Here is a 20900-nt window from a genome sequence, read left to right as displayed (position 1 = left end):
GGATAACAACTCTGAATGGACAAACCTTGCCTTGAACCATCTCACATGGCTGCTTGTGCTCACACATCGAGGGGTGACTGTGTCAATTTTATTACTGTAATCTGAAGTGGAAGGAAATGGATGGAGTTGCAGTTGCAATAAGTCATTAACGAGGACGGTTTCTAATTCGCTTAAATGCTGCATAAATATGATTATGATAGTTCCTAATATATGCTAGATATTCCAAGCCTAATACTAGCTACACTCAGTCAAGAGGAAAACTGCTGCTGACCTTCTTTCCACTTTGCTGTTATTGATTCTTATAAGTTCATTCAAAGGTCAGAAATGCTATAAATATTCTTCCAGCAGGAAGCAACATACATAGGTGGGGGTGCTTTAGGTCTTATAAGCTAGGAGGAAAAGAGATGTCCTGACAATTTCAAACAGACTGGATAACCAACAAGAATTTCTCTGATGATTTAGATGAAGTGATTCTTCTGAAGCCTCACATAACACTGAAACCCAGATTCCTGGCTGTAGACTGAAAACCTGCCACGTCAAGAAATGTAAAGGTACCAAGCAAGTAAAATTAAAATAATTAAACCCAGAAAATCATTCTGTTAAAACACTTGCCCAAACCTAACTGTGATTCAGAGCTGTCTTCCTGAGGGGAAGTTACCGTTCCTTTTTAAAAACAACAAGGAAAGCTTGACTCATGCTGGGGCAATACTATCATTGCTGGGATGGTAATTTCCATACAGCTTTGTCTAACAGCTTGGGAAATGGTTTCTGATTCATAAATATACTTTCATCACCAAGAAAATATAAGTTTTTTCAGAGAAACCAGTTCACTAACAAGACTCAATATCCTTTTTCTTGTGAGAATGTTCTTGCCTACGTTTAAACATGCATTGCAGCTTTAAAACATGGCTTGAGGAACATCTGGTTTCATTCTGAATGATTATGCAAAATGTAATCAGTGAAGCTTATTCTCATTTAAATGACAACTGATGGTAATTTACTTTGGCAGAGTCATTTTTTTGGGAAAGACTTTGCACAGCTTGCTTACTGCCATCTGCTCTGTGTCCTCTTACGAGTTATACCTGCTGAGATGGGAAGGGTCTGAACCTGGGGTCTATCCCCAGCTTGGCTGGTGTTTACACTGTTAGACCCCAGCCTGTGAGATAGGGCTCTCAGCTGGGAAGCCCAAGGTTAAGAGAGAAGCTGAGGCAAGGGTGAATTTATGCTTCAACAGTTCTTCGCCTACAGTGAGCCATACCTACACCCAGGTTAATTTTCATCAGTTCACCACTCCTGAGGCACCACCCTGTGCTGCTCCTCTGGCTGGGTGCCCTGCAGTGAGTGCTGGCTATACACTGGGGCCAGGACCTGCCAGTGACTCACCAAAGAGCCTGAGGACACCTCACATCTACTTGACTGGGCAGAGACCTGGGGAAGAAAGCAATTCCAAGTGCCCAGAGGCCCTGTCAGCTGAAAGTGTGCTGGGTTTAACTACAATGTGCATACAGCTCTCCTACAGCCCCTTCTTCTGCCTTTCTCTAGAGAGCCTTTAACCCATTTCCACACAGACCCAGTTAGACTGGCTATTACAGTTACTGGTATTTTTTTTCCCTTTGAGCTGTGCAGTAGAATGAAAAATGTGTCAACTCTGTCGCTGCTTGTGCCTGTACCTGCTCCTGCCTCTTCTTGCCCATGGGCAGCTCTGGTGGGCTCCCTCTGCCTGCAGGCACCTCATGCAGATGGGCTCACGTGTTCAGCAACTGAAGCTCTGGTTACCAACACGGGGGTTATTGTAAAACAAGTCCATTCTATGGTCCACAACTATCACACTGATACGCCTCTCTGCAATTTAAAATAATGGCATTTCAGACCATGAGGGATTAATATAAAAACTGGGTTATGTTCCAGTCTCACTTGCAAACACAGTCTGGTTCTGGATAGCATTTTGAGCTCACTTAAGAAAGACAAACTCTCCTTTCCAAAAGGGAAATCAGGGCAGGAGAGTGCATTACTGTACAAGGAGAAGGGGACCTGCACAGGTGGATTCTTCCAGTTGTAAAGGTGTAACAAGATGGGATGACTAAAGCTGCAGTTTCCCTGTGGGCATGTTCTCCATGAAGAAAGCAAGTACTTACAAGATTCCTGGAGGTAAAGCTTCATACCTTATGGGCACCCTTTTTAGGCTATCACCAAAAATTCCTGTGTATAGACCAACCAACTGTGCTGTGTGGTTTTCAGGATTCACTCAGGTATTAGTGTGTGTTTTGCCATCCCTGAATTACTTCTGTGCCCTGGAAGCAGCTGTGAAATCCATCTGCTCATGCATCAGCACTTGTCAGTCCCTTGTCTGACTGGATGACTGGAGGGAAATGATAAAGAACAAATTATTTCCTTAACATGATATGCTGAAATGAAAGGTTAAGGCTTCCCAAAGTGACTGGTGATTTTGGCCATCTCCATTTTTGGCTATCCTAGCTGTTATTATTTTTTTTTTCCCCAGGAAATGCCTGAAGATCACCTCCCCTTCCTGCCTTTTCATCATTCTGTGTTTTTTGGGGTGGCTTACGGTTGGTGAGACAGAGGCTGAACTAATCAAAGTAAAAATTCAGTTTTGAAAACTGGAACATGATTTTAAAGTTTACATAGGGAGTGATACATATTTCTTATGCTTAGCAATCCCAACATATATGTGTTCGATCCTACAGAGGACTAAATAACGGTACTATTAAAATCTGGCAATGCTCTGGAAGAGCACCACAGATAAAGCTGAGGAAAAAATACAGATACCACCCTGTGGGAAAAAACCCCCTATTTCTTAATAATTCCTAAGTACTGTTTATCCCATTATTAACAATTACTTTTCTCAGGAAGGACTTCTGTCCTTCCACTGTTTTGTAAGACCTGGTAAGACCAAAGTACAAAATAGTGTATTTTCAAATTGCTCTGGGCATATGTAAAAACCACAGAATCCTCTGAGCAGAAATGAAAAAAAAAAAGAGTTTTTACATTTTTAGTTTTATCAAAACCTTTTAGGCTTTTATTAAAATCTGCCTTACTGCTTAAACTGTGCCAAGCAACAGGCTAGGTAGAGACTAAACTGAAGTTTTACTTGTTTGTAAGAAAATCAGTAGTTCCTTTAGAGATGTCAGCAATTAAGTTTCTCTAGAAGGTTTTGATTGTTGTGTTACAGGAACTGAAAATAACATCTCCCTACAGATTAAGTAATTTGTTTTCAAATCTGTCAAAGCATTAACTTTTTGCCACCCCAGGAACAGTCTGGCTAACAAAGCATTTCTGTTTAAAACACTGATATGATGAAATACAAGCAAAGACATTTTTTTCTCAGAAAAGAAAAATCACTTTTAGGGAAATGATTCTCCTACAAGTTCATTTTTAATTGTAGTTCATGTGCAAATTTGGTGAGGGTTTTGCCATAATTTTATTTAATTGCATTTATAAATCAGAAAACTTCTACTTTGCAAGGATAAGTGGGACATAAATACATAATTTCCCTTCTTCATTGCACATATTTTGTAAGGGTTTTTTGTCTGTTTTGTGTTTTTGAATTGGGATCTTGGAAAGGTACAAAATGGCAAGAAAAGAAATAAATTTCCTCTCTAGAGCAGTTTTATTCTGGATCTCAGTTTTGTAAGAAGATCCAGAGCCCTAAAAATGAGGAGCTTCCAACACTCAGAAAAATAACCATGTTAAAATTAGTACCATAGTCTTCCTAGAGATACCTATATAATTATGGAGAGAGACAGGCTTTTCCAGAAAGCATTTCCAATTAAAATAATTTAAAAAAGGAAGGTAATTGAGGAAAAAAGCCCTGACATAAACATTCCAGGAATATACAGTTCAGTTCAAGTACCTGTCCATAGCTGTTCTTACCAGGGGGTACATGAGATGGAAGCAGAACATGGAGGGAAGCAGAGAAGATGAGATGAGAGCCATCAGACAGTTCTGACCTAACCTGTCACTTCAGAAAAATTTCTCAATTTCCCAATTAAAATCAAAGTGAGACACACAAAGCATTTTCTTTGCACTGTGTAGCCTGTAATCTTTTAGTTTACCCAAACCCTAGCAATACCTACTGAAAAAGGACATATTGAAATTTGCTCTTGGACCATAGTCTTCCCCACTGAAAATTGACACTGAAGTGTAATGTGGAAAAACTCCATGCCATCATTTACCTTGGCCTTAGACTTAAAAAAAAATAACCCCAAGGACCAAAAAAAGAATAAAAGTTCTTTAATCCACAGTTACAGAGAGACTAAGAATTCTTTCCCTGTATCTTATTACTTCAGGTATAAAATATATATGAAAACTGGAATAGACAGTTTGATTCTGAACAAATGTATCCCCACAAAGCAATATAAGGACCCGGCTGCAAGGGGCCTTTGCTTTTCATTTTTTCAAGTCCCTAAAAGATGTTATTTCAAAGGGAATAATGATTGCATAGGAGACATTAGCATGCATAGTTATCACACATACTCATTTGCCTGGAATACACAATAGACATTTTCATTAACTTTTATACGAAACTATTTATACAACAGGTTGATTTATGATTTATGAGTAGTTCCATTCTTTCTTCCTAACTTATTACACTGTCTCAAATCCCTGTTTTAATTTTATTGATTTATTCTGTCTGAAGTTCCAGCTCCAAATATTGGCTGCCTCTGAAGGGGAGCAGTTTTATGTCAACCTTTGAAGACTAACTTAAGATTCCAAATGCAAAAAATAAATTTGGGAATTATAAATAAACAAATAAGCAAACCCACACAGCTTTCTGCTTGTTAGTCATTTTACAAGTAGAGCTGCAGATAGCGGTTATTAGAGCCTTGCTCAGCTTCAGTAATTAAAAAGAAGAACCCAACCCAAACACAGTATTTCTAAGGAAAACTGGATGCCTTAGAATGATCCGTCGTTTTCTCCGGAAATGAAAGCTAACATCTGAGACTGCTGAGAGAGGGGTTCTGGCTCCTGTTGATCCAAGACTTCTTTTTATCACATGGTAGCAGAGAAACATTACGTTACACATGTAAAAATCATACTGATATTAAACCCATTTGAATACAGCTGTCAGTGAAGAGACTACCTTGGCATTGCTTCACATATGTACTAAATAGTGAGTATTTTTATAGATTATTTATAATACTTGGCACTTCAAGTAACAATCAAAGAAAAAATATTTAATTAGAATATAATGCCATTAAATAATTAAAGACCATTTTCTCTTAGAAAATATAAAAACTGCCACTAATAATTTAACATCATAGATATAAAAGAATATGAAACATACCCAAAATCACACTGGGTGGTTTTGTTCAGTAGCAAACACACTTTATTCCTGATATATTTTCTGCCTTATATTTTGTTTCCCTTTGCTCAAGAATATATTCAAGAGATACCAAAAGAGATTGGGACCTAACACGTATTTTAGACTCTCCCCTTGGAGTCTGTTCATTTATCATCAATGAATCCTAATGGTGATTCTGCAATTTTTTTGCAATAAGGATGATTTTATTACAGTCTCTACTGCATTTTATATTATTACTATTCCTTTTAGATAAAAACATTACAAAAGAAGGGAAAGAGAAGTGTGAGCATGTGAAGACAGAGACATGACACGTTCAGTCTTGAGGTCTGGGGTCAATTTCATGGCCCTGTGGATCACAGTCATGGATGAATTCAAAGGAGGGACAAAGAGTATGGCAGGGTTAGAACAACTGGCATAGATTTCAGAAGCTGTTTAAGGTCTGCTTACAGGTAACACCAGAGTGAAAATCAACATGAAACCTTGTTCCTGTAGGATCTGTTGAGATACAGAACAACTTCACATTTAATAAACAAAATAAAAAATGATAGGGAATTAATGTTCTAACAAACAGGAAGAGTTCCTACGTGTGAAACGGTCACTGTAAAACTCAGAACAATGCAACTTGCTGGAGACGGCAAGTAAAAATGGAAATTACTCCTTTCTGGCAAAGTATGTTTAGTTATCCTTTGAAGGGAAGACTCACATGAAAGATTTGTAGTAATGAGTCTTCTGAAGAAGTAAAAGAAGTGATTCCTCTGACACTTCCTAAGGCACAGGGAGGTGATTCCAGACAGCCAGCATGGCTTCACCAAGGGAAAATCCTGTCTGATCAACCTAGTGGCTTTCTATGATGGAGTAACTACAACAGTGGATAAGGGAAAAGCTACAAATGTCATTTATTTGAACTCCTGTAAGGCCTTTGACATGGTCCCCCTAACATTCTTCTCCCCTGAGACCCCACCTGGAGTACTGCATCCAGCTCTGGAATCTTCAGCACAGGAAGGACAGGGACCTATTGGAGTGAGTCCAGAGGAAGGCCACAAAGTTGATCAGGGGGATGGAGCACCTCTTCTATAAGGAAAGGCTGAGAGAACGGTGATTATTCAGACTGGAGAAGAGAAGGCTTTGAGGTGACCTAATTGTGGCCTTGAAGGGAACTTATAGGAAAGATGGGGCAAGAATATTTACAAGGACATGTAGCAAGAGGATAATGGGAAATGGGTTTAAATTGAGAGTTGCTTTAGATTAGATACTAGATACCGTGAGTATGGTGATGCACTGGCACAGGTTGTCCAGGGAAGTTGAGAATGCCCCTTCCCTGGAGGTGTTCAAGGCCATGTTGGATGGAGCTTGGAGCAACCTGGTCCACCTGAAAGTGTCCATGTCCACAGCAGGGGGGTTGGAACTAATGATCTTCAAGATTCCCTTCCAACCCAAACCATTCTATGATTACCTTTCCAGTCCCTTATCTGTGCATGTTGTGTGGTTTGCAAAACCACTTGGGTATCTATATGAAAATGTGCTTTACCTTGTTTCTCAGAACCAAGAGCATTGTGCCAGCTCTCTCTATGCAGGAATTTCACCGATAAAATCTCTTGCTACTATTACTCCAGAAAAAAAAAAGAATAATAATCTTGGAGCATTCAGTCTTAGTCTGGCAGTATCACAGAAGCACCTGGAATCTGTGGACAGTAATAATATATGAAGTGGTTTTACAGCAGGTAAGACTCAAGTTAGAATGAACATGTTTGCTAATGAAGAGAAAGAGTCCTGGGGTCACTCACTCTACCTAGAAAAACATGCAACATACATATTGAAGTTTAAGACATCTGGAGCTCAATGTGAATAATAAAGACAGGCTGAAGAACAAAGAGAGTGAGGAAGAAGATGGTATACCACTTTTGTTTTTGAGCTTTCAGGTTGCAAGAACTAATTCCCTTTGGAACATTAACTACAGAGGACTTGCTACTCACCTAAAGGACGCAGTGTCCCATGATTGCTTACCAGCCAAGAAATGTCCACTTCTTAAATTCTCTGACCTATTATTTCCTATTAGATGCTCCTAAACAATGTGACTCTCTACACACTTGATATTTACCTCTTGCAATAAGTCCACATCTGCTGTTTGTTGTAGATCTCATCTGCCACTTACCACTTTGCAGTTCTCCTGGGTGCTTCATAAACATTGGATAAGCTGCAGTATTTAGAAACTGTGAAACTGAGGCAGAGATCACCTGTCATATCAAACTGAAGCAGATCTCAGCCTAGGCTTTGGTCACGACTCCTCCACATGCTCTCAGCTCATTTCTAGGGCTTCCTAACCATCTCCTTTCGCTACTTGCTTCCAATAGCAGATCTGCAGCAGGAAAACCAAAATGTGCTTTCTGCAAAAAAACAATTCTACAGACTAACCTTAATAAAAGCTTGACATTTTGGAGAACACACAAGAGAACTCTAAAGCTCCTTAATCAAAACCAGCACATACAGATTCATGGAAACTATGCTGAAGGGAAGCTTTCTGCGTCAGTTGCCAGCTATCGCTCTGCCAGGAATGTACCATACACAACTTTATCTTTGCTTTACTACAAACTGCCTCAATTCCAATTTCCAAATTAGTTATGAAGCAAATCACAAGGTTCTCTGTCTAATCATCTACTTCTTTTGAATTCTACAGATGAAAACAATTACGTGGAGAATAAAGATGAATAAAACTCCCAACTTCTATCACATATTGTTTATGCGCATGTGATATATGTCAAAGAAGGTTTTCCCCCCTCAAGGTCATACTGGTAAGTCCCCTGTGTCACAGGTGATTTTTCTTTCTTCCAGGAATTCCATTTGGATTTTGACACTGTTTTAAGAACTGCAATGTGAAGTTATTTCTCACAGGTTTGAACTAAATCTCAGCAGACCAGTAAAATTTACAAACTTATATTGACCCATCCCTCAGGCATCCCGTCTTCCATAGGTCCTGTCCCACTTCTGCAAGACCTTTGGGTTCCTTGGGGCTCTTGATTAGCACTGCAGGTCTGTAATTAAGCAGTGAGAACACCTCAGCTGGGATTCAGACCCAGACATAGAAACACAGTGTGAAGGCTCTACAACAGGAAGCGCAGCACTGGGTCAGTGGGCTGATGTCCTCTGTGCAGTGGAGGCACTGCTGTTTGGGCACTGCAAAGCCCTCCATGGACCAGGCCTGCTGGCCCTTCATTGCCTACAGTGGGAGGTGGCTGAGGATAGATGATAGATAGCCAGAGCAGTTTCTACACACTGTGGTTTCTGTATCTATTACTGGCACTTAATTGTTTCAAAATAGACCTCTGATTTTTGACATATGGCAGCACCCTTACAATGTACTTCTGAGTCAATTTTTGTTTGAGGGAGTGTGCTGGTTTTGGCTGGGGAAGGGTTAATTTTCTTCAGAGTGGCTGGGAGGGGTCTGTGTTTTGGATTTGTGCTGAGCACAGTGATGAAAATAGAAATGTTTTTGTTATTGCTGAGCTTACACAGAGTTAAGGACTTTTCTGCTTTTAGTACTTCCAAGCTGGCTAGAAAGTTGGAGGTGCCATAGGAGTTTGGGAGGAGACACAGCTGGGACAGCGACCCAAACTGACCAAAGGGATATTCCAGACCATATGACATCATGCTCAGTACATAAAGTGAGGGGAGGAAGAAGGAAGGGAGACACATTTAGAGTGATGGAGTTTGCCTTCTCAAGTCACTGTTATGTGTGACGGAGCCCTGCTGTCCTGGGGTTGGCTGAATACCTGCCTGCCTGGAAGCTGTGAATTGTTTTGTTTTGCTTGAGGGCGCAGCTTTTGCTTTCACTAAGAAACTGTCTTCATCTCCACTCATGAGTTTTCTACCTTTTACACTCTGATTCTCTCTGCAATCCTGCTGCTGGGGGAGTGAGTGAGCGCCTTGGCTGCTGGCTGGGGTGAAACCATAAGAGTGAGAGGCTTGCAACTCCATATAAAAAAATAGCTTCTGAAAATGATCCACATTTCTCTGATACAGATTTGGCAAGAAGAAAAGCCAGGTTTTGAATAAGCTACCAAGGGTGTAACATCCTACTTAGAAAGAGCAGTAGAGTCTGGTAATAATCTACATAAATTTATAAGCTTTCCAGTGGGATATTTATTGTTCCATGGACAAAATAAAATGTATCTGTAAATACAAATAAAATGTATTTAACCATCTAATAATAAAAATGCACAAAACAAATCAAAAGGAAGTATATATTCTCTTAATGCCAGAACAGCTGTGGAGTTGTGCATGGTTTGTCTCCCTAGTGTTCCTTTAAGTCTTTTGAAATTTTCAATTTAGTTCTTTGCCCCAGTCATGGACACTCTTGATGGACAGTCTTGTATGTGCTTGGAAATAGAATGCAGGTGAAAAGACATTCATAAACATAATTCCCCGCTTCTAGTCTAGAATTGTTGGTATTGAATTGAATTATCTGTATAAAAAATTGCTAGATGTTCTTAAGCATTTCTGTGGAAGCATAAACATGAGAACTCAAGGTATTATTCCAGAATGGCTGCTACTAATGTTACCACAAGCCTGTGACCTTGGTGTTGTTAGCACCATGCTCTAACCAGCTGAGCTAATCTCAGGGCTAATAGGAGTCAGCTTGGCAAGCACTGCTCATGTATGGAAATGTGCATTTGCTTTTGTCTTCCATACAGAACTGGGTCTCCACATTCAGTGCAAAATCTTCCATAAATCCCAATCATTTTTATGCACCACATATTATTACTGCACTATAAATGTAGTCTAGGTTGAGTGCTGACTGCTTTGCTTCTAAATCTTGTCTGTCTCTTCTTAGAGAATATGGAGGAAAAGATCATCTCCCCTTAAAAACATTTTCATGTCTTAGAGAAGAATTCCCTTATGCCAGATAATTTTTTTGCTGAACAGTTTTGTCTGGAATACAAAGTGGTCATTTAGGCATTTTGGTTTTGGTTTTGAAAACACAGACTTAGGCTATGGCAATTTATGTTCTATGGGCACCCACTGGAGAGAGAAGATTGGGTTGACAGGCTCTTAGCTCATTCTGCTGTGAAAAGAAGCTGCATTTTTTTGATTAATTTGGCTTCCGAAGTGTGGGAGTTTTCCTGCCTTGTCTCTCTGGTACAATCCAGATCAGACTGTATCATGGTTCTACTCTCTGCTAGAGTCCTGAAATAAAAGCCAATAAAGAAACAACACCAGAAAGTGATCACAAAACTATGACTGAGGATTTTCTATAGATCTCGACTTTTAATGACCTCCCAATCATATAGTATATGTGTTTAAAGGCATTTGACGTGATTCTCTATGAAGGACGTTTCTTCCATTAAAATGAAACATAAACATGGCCTGAACCACTGGTATGCAACTGTCTTCCAAAACAAACAACTAGTCGAGCTTATCACTTTCAATATTTTGAAGTAATTACTGGATAACTATTGAATAATTTGATTAATTTCAGTATAGAACACATGAAGTTCATGGGTCCAATTCCTTGAAATTATAAAGGATATATTAATGAACCATAAAAATTAAATCTAGCAGAATTAATTGAAATAATATTAACTATCCCATTATGCTAAATCTTTAAAAAGGGCTAAAAGGATTTTCACAGTCAAGACTTACGAGTCCTTATTCAAACCCGGTTTACAGTTCTTCACTGCTTCTGGATTAGGACATTAGATATCTTAGGTGAATATGCAGATCTGCTGGAGATACAATTCAGGGGAGGTCATTCAATATCTTGGTTCCTTGGCTCAAGCAGAAAAGCCAGTGCTTTTATTTTCTACCATTTGTTTATCTGGTCTGCCTGTGGGTATCTTGAAGACAGAAACTGACTCTTATCACATCCTTGCACAATACCTTAAAGAAAAGAGGTTTAAGTTTTATTCTTCAAGATCTTGAATATAACATGATATAATCAATAGCTGGGATTTTGTAGTAGTGTTACTGTAGTAGTTACTGTAACTCCTTTTGAAAATGAAGACATACTCTCCATACACAAAGAATTCTGTTTTGGAGTACTTGGCAATTATGCTAAACATGTTTTCCAGTTTTAACAAAAGGAATATTGTTGATACCATGCTTTTGAAAGCAGCAGTTTTAACTTTCTTTGAACTAGTTTTCTGTAATATTCTTATCAGCTCTGTGCCAAACACGCTATTTAATATCAAAGGTAATCAGCTGAAGCAACCCCTGCTGTCTTTATGCAGAAGCAAGTTGCAGTTTTTCACTGTTTTGATTTTTGGATGAATAACTTCCTATTCCTTTTATCCTCTGAGGTACTTTGAACACTATGCAAACATATAAAGACTTTGGCCTGACACATTTACTATAATTTTTTTCTTTTAAAGAAGGATGGGCATTGGAGAATGCATCCACAGCTCAGCCTTCATCTCAATGACAAAGCAACAAAGAGATGCCTTATTTCAAAGACTGTTTAATTTTTTTTCTTTTAAAAAAATTTTTAAATAGACAAGGAGTTGTTTGTGAACAACAATGGAAATAATGGGGCCTATCTTCCTATGAAGTTGTTTCTGCTGTTGCATTCACTGAATGTCTAATAGGGTGCAGAGTCTCACGGGTGCTTTTCCAGTAGCTGGGTCATTTGTAGCTAGGCTCTCATGGATGGATACTCAGGTATCTAATCAAGGGGAAGTTTATACTGCAGCCTTTCTCTGTGTTGGCAGTGATAGACCCATCTTTTCCTCTCCAGCCTCTCGAGGCTGTAATATCTCTGAGAATGCTTGGCCAGACTCAAATGTGGTTGAAATTGCAGTATTGATAGAGGTTCGCAGTAGGGGATGGGCGGAAATTCCTACCCGCACATACCATGAGATTGCATAAGCCTCAATGCTTAGGCAAACAGAGTAAATGTTAAAGAATTAGCCTGTGTCCTGGCAGCTCTTCTGGCTAATATGGTTGAGCCAAAGGAGCTCAAGAAGGAGCACCAAACCCAATTTCCATTGGGAGGTTCAGTTGATAACAAGGTACCTCCTACGGCCAGATTCAGGCTGAAATTCTAGCCCTTGGCCCAGGCTCCAGGTTTACAGTGAATTGGGGTAGTTGGGCAATTCAACACAGTGCTCTCCCAGTAGAAACAGAAACAGAGCTTTGCTGCTTCTTACGTGCTCTAAAATGCTTGAGTGAAACCCATCATTAGTATAACAAATTTGTATAAATGATGTGATGACAATCTGGCCTCACAGCACTTCTGAAGCAAGTACCAGTAAAGCCCATTCAAAAAACAACCCCAAATAAACACAAAAAACCACACTCTATTCCTCCTGCTAGGAAAAGGGATGGCTTCTCAGCTCAGATTTCCACTGTAAGGAAAAAGTCATTCTTTGGCTACCATGTGGTCTACCTACTACAGAGTCACCACTTGAAGAACTTACACCAGTTTAACCATGTCACTGTAGTAGTGGATGCACACACCATCAGTGCAAACTGCAGAGTGCCTCTTGCATTTCACGAAAGGTTTAAAAATGATACACTGCCAGTTAGTAATCAACTACGCATTGTCAACTTCTAATTCATTATCTCTGTAGTGGAACAAAATTGTACAAAACATTTGCTTTTATGAGGCAATGACCATCAAATACAGTAGCCAAGGACTTTGGAAACTATCAGAAAAAATGAAGCCTGTGACTTTAACAACCCGCTCTGCAAAAGGATGTGAGTCTGTGCTGGCCCAGCTTTATTCTGCTTTTTGCACCTGTTTTAAATGCTTTCACACAGAACTTTGTACTGAACACATAAAATCCAAAATCAAAACGGTCACAGTCAACTAAGGCTGTGTTTATAAAAAATGAAATAAAATAAAATTTAACTGTTGGAAAGAGTTTGTTAACCCATCAGGACAGTTAAAAGACTCCCATCTAACCTATCCCATAGATAATTACAAACATTGATGACACGATAGGAAATAATCGCCTCTATTCTCAAATGATTCCCAAAGTACTGATTTCAAACTACACACAGGTACTATCTAGCAAACCTTATAAAGATTAATTGGTAAATCCCTTTGATTACAAGGTAACATCTGTTGATTTTCTAAATGTTTGTCTACAGCACATAAATAATATTAGGAAACCAGAAGTCTTTGAGACAGCTGTTTACATTATCAGAAAAATAATCTGTAGAGTGGCTGATACCTTGCAAAGGCAGTACACAGTGGAATAGTTTTAGACTAAGATCATTTAAACAAAGGGTAGGAGGTGAAACAGTCATCCAAGAGGCCTGACATTGTGGATTTTTTTAAACACTCTCTGAGCTTCTCAAGTGGATTATGAATATTTGTATGAAAGCAAACCCTGGTTTATGAGATGAAATTTGTATGTGTCTTCCACTGTCAGCTCTACTGGCCTCCCCTAGCCTGCTTTTCAGAAAGTAGAGTCAGGCATTGATTATGTTGCTAAAGAGGGCGTCAACTGAAGGAAGCATCTTTATAAGGTGCCTCCATAATCCTTCCAGTTTTTTATAATAAAAATTAAAAATGGCCAGGTTATACCACTGAATATGAATTATTTCTATATAATCATCCATACCAACCAGTTGCTTGATAAAATGAAAATCCCTGGCTGACATACGAGTAGGGAATTATTTCTCAGTGGTGGCTTGGGTATAGAACAAGATACTTTATCCCTTTCAACAGTGGACCTCCTACTGCCAGCTTATTACAGAACCTGTTTCTGATATTAGAGCAGTAAGAGACTCTTCATCTTAATATCATCATCCTGCGACGTACAAAAAGATCTAGTTTTGAAAACTAGAGTACAAAAATATCATTACTTGTTAGTTATAATACTTCTTTTTCTTTCCTAAATAGCTGGAAAATAAATGAAAAACAGTGCCAATACACTTTAAAGAATTGCTAAACAGCATTTCCCTAAAAAGAGCAGCATTGCTTTTAAGGGCCATAAGGCACTGTGGGGTGTTACAACAATATAAAGGCAGTCATTTTAGAAGAGATTTGGGAAATGGTTACAGACTTTACACCTCTTGAATAATGCAGTGTGCAGCTAGCACAACCTGTCCATGCCACTCTGTCACAAGCTCCCAGCAAAAATGCATTATTATGTTGTCTCATGTTACAGAATATACCCAGACAGACTGATAGGAAGAAGCACCATCTCCAGAAGAATGGATACAAGCACAGCTGCATTACATAAAGGAACACCCTGAGCCACCGGAGGAAAAGATTACACAGGTGACCTTTGCTGGTGCTGTTGTTATTCTGCTTGTGCCTCCTGAGAGGTGCAAGAAGAGGCCCTTCATGGGCTTCCCTGCAAAAGGCTTCTGAGACCCATGGGAGGATGGTGCTGCATCCCTGCTGTGGCTGGAGGGCCAGCTGAGAGCACCAGTCCGCCCAGTACCTGGGTACATCATTTTAAGCTATCTGACATATCTGACATATACCCAGTACCTGGGTACATCATTTTAAGCTATCTGACATATTAGCCTTATTGCAAAAGTTCTCCTTGAGACAATGGTAGAAGTCAAAAGCAAAGACCTGAAATTCAAAAAGCCCCACCAGCGTGAAATCCCTTTCCTATGTATGTTTCCATGCACCACTCTGCTCTTACGCAGCCTCTTCCCAGGCTCTCCCTTCCCACCACCTGGCTCCCCCAGCCCCTCTCCAATTCATCTTTGCCTCACACAAACGTCCTTGTGCGCCCCTGCATTCAGGTCAGCAGATTTTCCTTCCCCCCCTTGCTCATGGGCAGCCGAGCTCCGGTGATAAAGATGTGCAGGGAATCCACATCAAACAGAAGAAAAAGTCTAATTTAATCCCAGCACTGGCCTGGGTCTAGAGGCATAGACCAAATATGTGGGAAATACGACAGTCTTTGCAGACTGAGGGCCACAACCCATGTATTTGAGTAAGGATTCACAGGTGCAACAGAAGAACAGGTTCCTATTGGGAGAGTGAGTTCTTCACTAAATATCAAGTTTCTGCATAAAAATACCAACAAATGTGCTGTCATATCTGTGATCAGCTAAGGCCTAAATCCAAAACTATTTTAAAAATTGAATCTACACTTAAATATGAAGATCTGATGATATAATGCAAGATAAGATTGGTAAGAAACATAGTTGGAACAACTAAAATAGCAAAAAAGACTAGCTATGCTTTCATGCTTTAACCTCACAGGCTGATGCACAAAAAAAGAAATATCTTTTTCTTATCAAGGCAGCCTTCACTGCGAGAGGTAGTAACTGAGATACCTATTATACCACAATCATAGCTATTGAGCTATATTGTAGATTCAATTCAATGCATTTTCGTTGAAAATTTTAACAGAATTTTCTAGAGGTGGCATTTATATTCTTCAAATGAGTGAATAATGCAAGACTATTTAAATGAGATATATAATAGTGCTATATAATGTTTTAAAAATTCCACATTTTAATATATATTCTATAGTTTTACTAAGGTCTTATAAAATTTACAGGGTAGTATTTTGATATTCTTCTGGTGGTAAAGACAGAAATCGCAAATAAAAAGAATAACCTAAAAAGAAGTTAAATTCCTTACACATGAAGAAAGACACCTCCTTCCTCATCCTGGTCCTCAGGCCTAAATATCCTTAGAAAATAAATGCAAAACCTAGTTATCAGGAGAATCAGCCCTGATTCTCCACCCAGTTCTGTAGCCCATCTCCAGCATAATCAAGCCCAGATGTCACAAAAGATGGCAAAAGAAAACTCAAGTAGCAGACATGGGATCACCCCTCCTGAAGTCTTGAAGTCCCTAATAACCAAAAATGGTCTTCAGTCCAGAGGTATGGTGTTTTATATCCTGTCCCCTTATTTACTTTTCTAATTGGTCCTTTCAGCTTATAGAATTTTCTTGTATTTTTAGAGGGCTAGAGAAGAAGACTGAAAGTGGAAAAAAGATTCTGCACAGAATTGTTAAAATGGCATCATAAAAATTAGAGGACCGAAAGTTTCTTAAATGAGAATGCTACATTCTGCAGCAGAGGCACCTTGAGATGGACAGAAATTTCAATTCAGGAATAAGGCACACAGCCTGGAAGTGTAACTGAAAACAGGCTTCGAAATGTGGCATCCACTGGCACTCCATCAATAGGATTGTTTTCAGCCTATACAGATATATACACACACATATATGAGGCTATACATAAGTTTTTAAGTATGTGTTTCAAATTCAGACACTGAACAGCCAGCAATACATTTTCAATTTATCAAAAAACCCCCAGATCAGAAAAGACAGCTGTGCATGCGCTGAAAATAAAAGATATATAAGCCTTCTTTAAGACCAAGCAGAATTCCCTGTGAATACAGACTTAGAGAAGGCTTTCAGGGAATTAAGGTTTATCTTTATCATTTCAATTATAATTTTGGATTGTAAAACATATATTTGGCAATGATCAGAGCTGGCAGTCAGGCTGGTAATTTGATGTGCATTAAAAAGTGATGCGATAATGGGAAAGCTCTGCTGTCAAATGTTACAGAAATCTTCATGTATTGCAGTATCATATAATTCACAACTGTATTTTCTATTTATATTCCTTCACACCCTTAGTGGAATGATAAATTATTTTAAGCTGAATGTAGCTGTTGAAAACAAAGAAAATCCTTCATTGTCAACACAGGATTTACACAAACATTTTCAACCTGATCCTTAGATCCTGTAGCTCAAGATAATATTAGTACTTTCAAGAACCATAAGAAGTATTTCCCTATGTAAAAGAAAATATAACCTCATGAATAACAAGTAAATTATGGATTATTCATATTATGGTAGCAAAGTCTGGGGGTTTTTTATGTACAGCAGTGTTCTCACAAAATATATCCTTTGCTACATAACTTACCCCTAATTATAAAAACTGCTTTGCCAGGTTAAAATAAATGTAGCTGTCCCAAAATCTGCAAAGATTCACATAAACTGTTCCTCCACTTAACAGAATGGTACTTTGAAAGACAATTATGCAAAATTAAATAATTAATTATTGTGCTTTTCAGTGTCCCAGTCACACAAATCTTTTAGGCTTTCAAACAGTGTTTTGGTTGCTTTAGATGATGCACATCTTGAAACTCAAATGAAATACTGATGCAATTTTAATTGAGCAATTAAAATAATGTTTCATGGTTTCTAAATGGACTGGCTCTAAAATTACTTGTCTACTGAAAAAAAACCATTTTCAGAGCTGTTACCCAGTATCACATTTCCAGACAATGCCTCCTTTGTCATCTCATCCTGTTTCTCATTCTCCTTCAAATGCCTACTGAACACAATTGCCTTTTGAACTTATTCACTGAAAAGAATTTATCCTTCTCTTTAGTAAACTTCAAAACCTTTCCTCTAGTAAATCTGCAGCAGAAGTCCTGTTATAGACAAATAACATTTAGCACCAGCACACAATGAAACACTTGGGATGTTTGAAATTAAGAACACATTCCATATTTTGTGCCCTATCCTTAAGTCCATTTATAACCCAATAAAAGATGGTATCATTAGGAATTTATTGCAGCTCAGACCTACTGATGGTTGGAAGAACATGGCTGAGACTCAAATCTGGAAAAATGGATAGCAATGACAAGCAATTACTTCAGTTCATTTTCTACAACACATTTCTTCCTAGAACAAGCTTTTTTTCCCTAAATTACATTAGCAAAAGTTTAGTCTCTGTGCTTTAAGAAAATATTTATTATGATGTCCACCTATAGTTTTTTTACTTTTTCAAAGGAAAAATAAGTAAATTTTGTCTCCCTGATTTGCAGCACAATGGCCAAACTCTTCTGCCTGAAGTCTGTAGTGCCAACAGGAAGAAACAAAGTGGAAACTGAAATTTTGAATTTTCAGTGGTTCTGATATGAAAGAAAGCCTTAAAAAAAATTCTGAAAACTGGAAAACTGCTCCCCGTCGACATATCAGAAGCTTCACCGTATACTGTTTCAGCTGCTGTGAGGAACACAGAGGGAGGGCATAAAAATAAACATTATAGAAATGTATTATTATTTCAGGCACTTTCTCATATAAATGCCCCTACTTTTACAGTTTAAACTTCATGTACTCTTAAACAAGCTCTATGGTACTTTTAAACACACCTCTAAAAACCTGTCCTATGTGTATCATTCTTTGCTTTGAATGTTGTGGCTGGTCTTTCAGAAGAAACCAGTTACTTTCATTCAAATACAAATATAATAACAAAAAAACCCCCACTCCCAGGTTAGTAGTTACAATAAATTATTTATCTGATGATTGCTTTAGTTACGTTTGTGTCCCTTATCTACTTAGATAGTGAGGTGTCCAGAACAGAAACTACATTTTATTTAGCATTAATAAGGTATTGATGTAATGAGTGACTGACTGACATTTGAGCCCCGTTGCATTGTCAAGATATAAACGGAATGAAAACCACTAAGTCAATAAGAGGACTCCAGATAATGCTGTTCCTGTTTGAAAGCAGAAAAAGAAAGAGCTTCATGAAAATTGGTCCTTACAGTGTAATGTAGTGATTAAGCCAGTGCTACACAATATCAATGGAGAGAGTAACTTGGTCTTCTCCCTCTAGTCTGCCCTTGTTTGCACAAAAACCCCCACCTTGTCAAAGTATCTTGGAGCTTTTTGGCTGTCTATTAAATTTACTGAAACTGTCCAACAGGTTCAAAAGTTGCTGGCTGAATTACTGACAGAGGGACACAGCAGGATTTCCTTAGGAAGTCAGGCTAATCAGATTGTTTAAAAGAAATCCAAAGTGAATTACATTTTATTTTCAGTTTGCCTTATACAAAACTAAATCAAATGGTTGCAGAATTGAGCCTTTTTCACCCTTTAAGATTTTAGTCCCCTCCCTCCTTTCACACAAATAGTTTTAATTTCCCTTCTGAGATATGTTTTTCTCAAATAGTCAACTTGGCAACTATTTGAACTAATCCTTTAAAAATCACACCTAAGATACTTCTTACTTATTTTCCTATATAAATATGTGAAACATTAAAATGTAGTTTCAATATATATTTCTTCTACTTGTTTCAGTTTTACTGTAAGCGTTCCACAAGCAAAATTTCTTTTGAGCTGCAATGCTGACTTTCCTGTCATAAAATGATAAAATATGGTTCAGTGTATGCTGACTTAAGTTATTTTGCCTATAAAATTAATTTTCAGGTAACATTTAACCATAAAGGTATTTACCAAAATATGGAAGAATTAACTGTCTTCAGCAATGTTACATTGTCATTTGTACTTCAATGAACACTGCTCTTATAAACCTCTTGTGTTAAAACCTTAATTACCTTATGGACAACATTGCCAAGTGTTTCAGATTGTTTTAATTATATTAACTGAGTACAGGGGCACTTCCTTTTCACCTACTCCATCATTATTTAGCCAAAGTAAACACATTTAATGCTGTCAGATTTCCATCACAAAACATTTCCTTCAGTTTTGCAATTTTATTTGTACAGTTCTCTGAATTTCCTTTAAATTCTTTAAATATTTCTGCTGTTTTTTTCCAGAACTAAATATTGTTTTGTGTGCATGACCCTGTTAGCACAATAAAGAAAAACATTCTTTTTCATTAATGATGCAGTATTTGAGACCCCACGTAATTTTAATTACTATCATAGCTCTGCCTTTCAATTGTCCTCAATACTGTAATTTTTAATTTCTCAGTGCTTCTCAGTCTTAACAGAATTTTAGGAGTCCACTTCCCACCCCATTGCCAGTGCTCAGTCGCCTTTATTTAATTTCTCCTTTTTTTTTTTAACCACAGAGGTAAGCAGATGAGAAGAGACTGACAGCTGCAACTTACCAAGAGTTCGGAAAGGTCTTTGGTTTGGTGTATGGGAGAAGAAACCAGGTTTCAAAGCATTTGTGATCAAAATGTCAAAATACTCTTCGAAATCATTCCTAGAAAGTAAAGTAAATGTGATTAGCTGAACTAACAAATTAGTTAAATGCCATACAATACTCTTTAAGACTTAAGAAAATAACAAAGTACTCCTTTAAGGCACTTGCTTCTGTCACCTTTTTTTTTTTCAGTGCTTGTTCAGTATCACTATTATTCATATTTTCCTGAGGTAGTCAAAAGGGAGTCACACTTTGATCTTGGGGAACACTCATTATTTGTAAGAAGATGTTCCTTGATCTCAGGAGAACATGTAACAGATCATATATTTTTAATCTGAGATGGCAGCGTATGCATAGACACGCACAGAAAGTTGTAAATGAGGGATATTCTTTTCAAGGAAGAACATATGAAGTGAAGTGATGGGCTAGGAAGTAACTGAAGACACTTAAACACAGGTGCTTATATTGTTGGTATCTGTAGGGATGCACAGGCCTAAGATGCCACTAGCAGACAACAGAGATCTAATTTACAGCCAAGGAAAATTAGAGTGTGATTTCACATATTCCAAAATTGAAGCACCATTTTGAAAGCCGAACTCCCTCTTCAGATTCCACTGGCTGCTCTCACTACATCCCTGCTGGTTACAGGGAGGCTGGACATGTGACTACAAATAAACACCCATCAGCTTTGAGTCTTCATCTACCAGCTGATTCCCACACTAAATTCAGATTTTTCAAAGATCT

At 38.2% G+C, this 20900-nt stretch overlaps 1 protein-coding gene across 3 annotated transcripts in view; it reads right to left on the bottom strand.

Moving 5' to 3' along the window:
- The window catches only part of NT5DC1 (5'-nucleotidase domain containing 1), a 131112-nt gene that overhangs the window by 21122 nt on the left and 89090 nt on the right, over positions 1-20900 (bottom strand). For all 3 annotated transcript variants that reach the window (XM_048297804.1, XM_048297803.1, XM_048297802.1), the window contains exon 8: positions 20119-20216. In XM_048297804.1, coding sequence (XP_048153761.1) covers positions 20119-20216 — 98 coding nt within the window. The remainder of the gene's footprint in view (positions 1-20118; positions 20217-20900) is intronic.

Source organism: Corvus hawaiiensis, chromosome 3 (genome assembly GCF_020740725.1).
Source record: "Corvus hawaiiensis isolate bCorHaw1 chromosome 3, bCorHaw1.pri.cur, whole genome shotgun sequence".
NCBI classification, from domain to species: domain Eukaryota; kingdom Metazoa; phylum Chordata; class Aves; order Passeriformes; family Corvidae; genus Corvus; species Corvus hawaiiensis.
This window is presented reverse-complemented; position numbering and strand designations above follow the sequence as displayed.